Here is a 6247-nt window from a genome sequence, read left to right as displayed (position 1 = left end):
GGGGGGGGGGGGGGTGAAGGCTTGCTTACCGGTGACCGAGCTCTCTAGGTTGTCAATGCTGGATCCAGGGGTGTGCAGCATTCCCCGCAGCGGCCTCGACAACTCCAACGCCTCGTCCTCCTCCTCCTCCTCCTCCTCCTCCTCCTCCTCGTCCTCGTCCTCCTCCGGCACGTCTGTCTCTATGTCTGAGATGAGGGTCCCCGAGATGTAGCCGAGAGGCAGAGCTGGCGCCTGGGGCGGAAGAGAGCTCCCCTGAATCTGCCTGGAAGAAGAGAGCACAAAAAATGTTTGCAACGAGCCGATAGCTCAGTTTGGTTTCAATTTCGTTCAGATACAGCGCGGAAACAGGCCCTTCGGCCCGCCGAGCCCGTGCCGACCAGCGATCCCCGCTTGTTAACACCACCCCGCACACATTAGGGACAATTTACACATACACCAAGCCAATTCACCCAGAGGGTGGTGAATCTGTGGAATTCATTGATCCACCTAACTCAGCGGGTCAGGCAGCATCTCTGGAGAGAAGGGACAGGTGACGTTTTGGGTCGAGACCCTTCTTTGGACTGAGTTCCTCTGAGTTACTCCAGGATTTCTTTAGTCAGAGGGTGGTGAATCTGTGGAATTCTTCGCCACAGACGGCTGTGGAGGCCAAGTCAGTGGATATTTTTAAAGCAGAGATAGATAGATTCTTGATCAGTACGTGTGTCAGGGTTTATGGGGAGAAGGCAGGAGAATGGGGTTAGGAGGGACAGATAGATCGGCCATCATTGAATGTCGGAGTAGACTCGATGGGTAGACTTCAGTCCTTTTATAATGTTATATGTTTCTATAAACCCCCCCTCATCCTTCTAAACCCCAGTGGATACAAGCCTAGTCTTTTCAATCTTTCCTCATATGACAGTCCCGCCATCCCAGGGATCAATCTCGGGATAGTGTTAGTGAGCCGGGATCGCTGGTCAACGCGGACTCGATGGGCCGAAGGGCCTGTTTCTCCAAGTGCTTTGTTTTGCATGCTATCCATGCAGGGCAGATAAAAGCCAACACATACACACAATCAGTTCAGACTCAAGCACAATAGGTCGAGAGCAAAGGGGGAAGACACACAGAGTGCAGGATATAGTTCTCAGCACGGCACCTCTGAACTAATCCAAACTAAAGATAGACACAAATAGCTGGAGTAACTCAGCGGGTCAGGCTGCATCTCTGGAGAGAAGGAACAGGTGACGTTACGGATCGAAGCAAGGTTATTAACAAACCTCTTGGGTGAACAGCCACACGTTACAGAGCGAGGGCCCAACTGGTTCTGCTCACACTAATTTGTTTTTTTTAGATGTATGCCAATAAAATGTAATCTGCGGGCACTGAGCTAACTACAAACTACACTGCACAAAATAAGCTAATTGGAGGTAGCGTTATAATGGGCATTCAAAATTAATGGGCTGCTTTCCTGAGTTAATGGGTGTGTAACTGCGATCCCAGGTTGCGATCAGCCAGTGTATTAGTCGGCAGTTTCGTTTCGTTCAGCAATACAGCGCGGAAATAGGCCACTTTGGCCCGCGCCAACTGGCGATCCCCCCCGCGCACTAACACTATCCCCCCCCCCACACACACACACACACTGGGGGCAAATTACACACCAATACCAAGCCAATTAAGGGGTACTGATTGGGGATGATCAGCCATGATCACATTGAATGGCAGTGCTGGCTCGAAGGGCCGAATGGCCTCTACTCCTGCACTTGTTGTCTATTGACTAATTAACCTACAATCCTGTACGTCTTCGGAGTGTGGGAGGAAACCGGAGCGCCCGGAGAAAATCCACGCGGGTCACAGGGAGAACCTGCAAACTCCATACGGACAGCAGCCCGTAGCCGGGATCGAACCGGGGTCTCTGGCGCTGTATGGGGCTGTAAGGCAGCGGCTCTACCGCTGTGCCATTGTGCCGCAGGGCGGTTCTATCAAAGGTGGTCCCATTAAGGGATGATTCCATAAGGCAATGGTCCCATCAAGGGGAGGTCTCAACAAGGGTGGGTCCCACCAAGAGATGGTCCCGCCACAGAATGGTCGCACCAAGGGTGGGTCCCACCAAGGGGTGGTCCCACTAAGGGATGGTCTCACCCTGTGCTGGTTAGTACGGGTGCCAGGGGTTGCGGGGAGAAGGCAGGAGAATGGGGTTGAGAGGGAGAGATAGATCAGCCATGATTGAATGGCAGAGTAGACTTGATGGGCCGAATGGCCACCAAAGGATGGTCCAATCAGTTGCTAGTGACAACAAGGGCTGTTCATGACAAGGGGATGACAATAGACAATAGACAATAAACAATAGGTGCAGGAGTAGGCCATTCGGCCCTTCGAGCCAGCACCGCCATTCAATGTGATCATGGCTGATCATCCACAATCAGTACCCCGTTCCTGCCTTCTCCCCATATCCCCTGACTCTGCTATCTTTAAGAGCCGTATCTAGCTTTCTCTTGAAAGCATCCAGAGAACCGGCCTCCACCGCCCTCTGAGGCAGAGAATTCCACAGACTCACAACTCTCTGTGAGAAAAAGTGTTTCCTCGCCTCCGTTCTAAATGGCTTATGGATGGACTCATCAAGGACTGGTCCCACCAAGGCCTGGGCCAACCAAGGGTGGTCCTGTGAGGATCAGAAATGTGGGTACTTGGGGAAAATGGAAAGATGGAAAGGTGGAAAGATCTGTGGAACCTGCTTGACATCATTTGCAGGGAGTTGCAGAACTGAAGCCAGGGAAGGGGTTGCTGAGAGGTTGGCCTGCAGGTTGCCAATATGTCTGGGATGGAGCTATGCCCTGATGCTAAAGGCATGCGCGGGGTTGGTTGGGGAAATGTTATGTCTCGATTACGTTGCAGTGCCTTACTGCCATTACTATTTAAATGGCATCAAGTTGGGAAAAGGGGAAGTACAACGGGATCTGGGGGTCCTTGTACATCAGTCTATGAAAGTAAGCATGCAGGTACAGCAGGCAGTGAAGAAAGCGAATGGCATGTTGGCCTTTATAACAAGAGGAGTCGAAGAAAAACATTTTTCACACAGAGAGTGGTGAATCTCTGGAATTCTCTGCCACAGAATGTAGTTGAGGCCACAGTTCATTGGTTATATTTAAGATGTGGCCCTTGTGGCTAAAGGGATCAGGGGGTATGGAGAGAAGGCAGGTACAGGATACTGAGTTGGATGATCTGCCATGATCATATTGAATGGCGGTGCAGGCTAGAAGGGCCGAATGGCCTACTCCTGCGCCTATCTTCTATGTTTCTATGTTTCTATAGGAGCAAAGAGGTCCTTCCGCAGTTGTACAGAGCCCTAGTGAGACCACACCTGGAGTATTGTGTGCAGTTTTGGTATTCTTGCTATTGAGGGAGCCCAGCGTAGGTTTACAAGGTTAATTCCCGGGATGGCGGGACTGTCATATGCTGAGAGAATGGAGCAGCTGGGCTTGTACACTCTGGAGTTTAGAAGGATGAGCGGGTATCTCATTGAGACATATAAGATTATTAAGGGCTTGGATATCCTGGAGGCAGGAAACATGTTCTCGATGTTGGGGGAGTCCAGAACCAGGGGCCACACACAGTTTAAGAATAAGGGGTAAGCCATTTAGAACGGAGACGAGGAAACACTTTTTCTCACAGAGAGTGGCGAGTTTGTGGAATTCTCTGCCTCAGAGGGCGTTGGAGGCTGGTTCTCTGGATACTTTCAAGAGAGAGCTAGATAGGGCTCTTAAAGATAGCGGAGTCAGGGGATATGGGGAGAAGGCAGGAACGGGGTACTGATTGGGGATGATCAGCCATGGTCACATTGAATGGCGGTGCTGGCTCGAAGGGCCGAATGGCCTACTCCTGCACCTATTGTCTATTGTCTACTTGTGATTGGTCCAGATTAGTGGCCTCACCAAAGATGTTTCTTTACTTAAAGGATGTGTTTCCCCCGAAGTGCCCTGTGTTGGGACTATGTTATGTGTTAGTGTATGATTGGGCCAAAGAGTGGTCATTGAAACATAGAAACATAGACAATAGGTGCAGGAGTAGAGGCCATTCGGCCCTTCGAGCCTGCACCGCCATTCAATATGATCATGGCTGATCATCCAACTCAGTATCCTGTACCTGCCTTCTCTCCATACCCCCTGATCCCTTTAGCCACAAGGGCCTCATCTAACTCCCTCTTAAAAATAGCCAATGAACTGTGGCCTCAACTACCTTCTGTGGCAGAGAATTCCACAGATTCACCACTCTCTGTGTGGGAAAAAAATTGTTTTTCTCATCTCGGTCCTAAAAGATTTCCCCCTTATCCTTAAACTGTGACCCCTTGTCCTGGACTTCCCCAACATCGGGAACAATCTTCCTGCATCTAGCCTGTCCAACTTGTTATTCTATGTATTTTGCGGCCTGTATCGGTAATTGTGTTGCCTCCCCCAAGTACTTTCGCGCCCTTAGTTCGGAGGGGTGTACAAGGGTGGGGAGCACATTGGGCCGTGCCGGTTGTCTTGGGTCTGTTGTATTCGCGCGAGGCTGCGTTGGGCTCGAGTAAGTGGTAACGAGGATCGGCCCCGCGTTATTGTATACAATAAAGTAGTGTTGGAATTCTAGTGCTCGTATTCGGTGCTTGCCTGAACCAGATGGGGGGGGGGGGGGGGGAGTTTGGATCGGGAATTAACATTGGGGGCTCGTCTGGGATCCGGAATTTACAGTCCCAACAAGGGATGGACACCACAAGGGGTGGACTCAACAAGGATTTTTTCCCACCAAGGATTTATCCCACCGAGGAATCATCCCACCAAGAGCTGGTGTCACATCAAGGTTGAAAACCTGGGGGGGGGGGGGGGGGGAGGGAGGGCAGAGGGGACACGCCCCCCCCCCCCCATGTTTTTGTGATCCATATTGTAAAATCTCCGCTTTCCGTGAGACAGTGGGGGTGGGGCTGAGGATAGAGCGTGGCGATTGGAGGAGGGAGGGAGACGTGGCACAGACCTGCGCCCCATCCGCAGGAAGGATCGATCCCGGCCGGGTCTCCGGCGCTGTCCCGAGTGGCGTGGTACCCCCAGGCCCACAGCCAGCGCAGAGAAGCAGCGCTAAACCCAGCTCAACTCTGTCTGTCCCGCCAGGTGAGCCTACAGCCCTTCCTGGGCTTGCGGGAAATATGGCCCAGCGTGGAGAAGCAGTGCTGGTATCCCGTCAGCCTAGGCAGGGCTGTAGTTAACCCTGTGAGACAGGCAGAGTTGAGCTGCATTTAGCGCTGGATTGAGCCTCCGAAGGGGTGTGTGTGTGTGTGTGTGTGTGTGTGTGTGTGTGTGTGTGTGTGTGTGTGTGTGTGTGTCTGTGTGTGTGTGTGTGTGTGTGTGTGTGTGTATACGTCTGTGTGTGTGTGTGTGTGTGTGTGTGTGTATACGTGTGTGTGTGTGTGTGTGTGTGTATGTGTGAGAGTGCTGGCCGTCGCAGACTCAGGTTGAAACAGGCCCTTCGGCCCAACTTGCCCACACCGGCCAACATGTCCCAGCTACACTAGGCCCACCTGCCCGCGTTTGTCCCTCCAAACCTGTCCCAGCCTCAACTACCTCCTCCGGCAGCTCGTTCCATACACCATGTGTGTGAGTGTGTGTGAGTGTGAGTGTCAGTGTGAGTGTGAGTGTGAGTGTGAGTGTGTGTGTGTGTGTGTGTGTGTGTGTGTGTATATATGTGTGTGTGTGTGTGTGTGTGTGTGTATATGTGTGTGTGTGTGTGTGTGTGTGTGTGTGTGTGTGTGTGTGTGTGTGTGTGTGTGTGTGTGTGTGTGTGTGTGTGTGTGTGTGCGAGTGTGTGCGTGTCTATGTGTGTGTGTGTGTGTGTGTGTGTGTGTATATGTGTGTGTGTGTGTGTGTGTGTGTGTGTTGTGTGTGTGTGTGTGTGTGCGTGTGTGTGTGTGTGTGTGTGTGTGTGTGTGTGTGTGTGTGCGCGTGTGTGTGTGTGGTGGTTGTGTGTGTGTGTTGGTGTGTGTGTGTGTGTGCGCGTGTGCGTGTGTGTGTGTGTGTGTGTGTGTGTGTGTGTGTGTGTGTGTGTGTGTGTGTGTGTGTGCGTGTGCGGCGCGTCAGCCAAAAAATTGTGTCCCCCGTCCCCTCCATGTTTTGATAGCAATTTCTGCTCTTGGCCCCAACCAAGGGCTTAAGGATGGTCCCACCAAAGGGATGGTCCCACCCAAGGCTGGTCCAACCAAAGGCTTGTCCCATCAAAGGTGGTCCCACCAAGGGCATGATGCAACAAG

At 52.1% G+C, this 6247-nt stretch overlaps 1 protein-coding gene across 1 annotated transcript in view; it reads right to left on the bottom strand.

Annotated features, from left to right (window-relative positions):
- The window catches only part of LOC116980280 (roundabout homolog 2-like), a 32544-nt gene that overhangs the window by 11343 nt on the left and 14954 nt on the right, over positions 1 to 6247 (bottom strand). The window contains exon 5 of the mRNA XM_033032347.1: positions 30 to 262. Within this exon, the coding sequence (XP_032888238.1) occupies positions 30 to 262 (233 nt within the window). The remainder of the gene's footprint in view (positions 1 to 29; positions 263 to 6247) is intronic.

The sequence above is a fragment of the Amblyraja radiata genome, chromosome 14, assembly GCF_010909765.2.
Source record: "Amblyraja radiata isolate CabotCenter1 chromosome 14, sAmbRad1.1.pri, whole genome shotgun sequence".
Lineage (NCBI taxonomy): Eukaryota > Metazoa > Chordata > Chondrichthyes > Rajiformes > Rajidae > Amblyraja > Amblyraja radiata.
The sequence above is the reverse complement of the archived record's forward strand: the minus strand, read 5'-3'. Positions and strand labels throughout refer to the sequence as shown.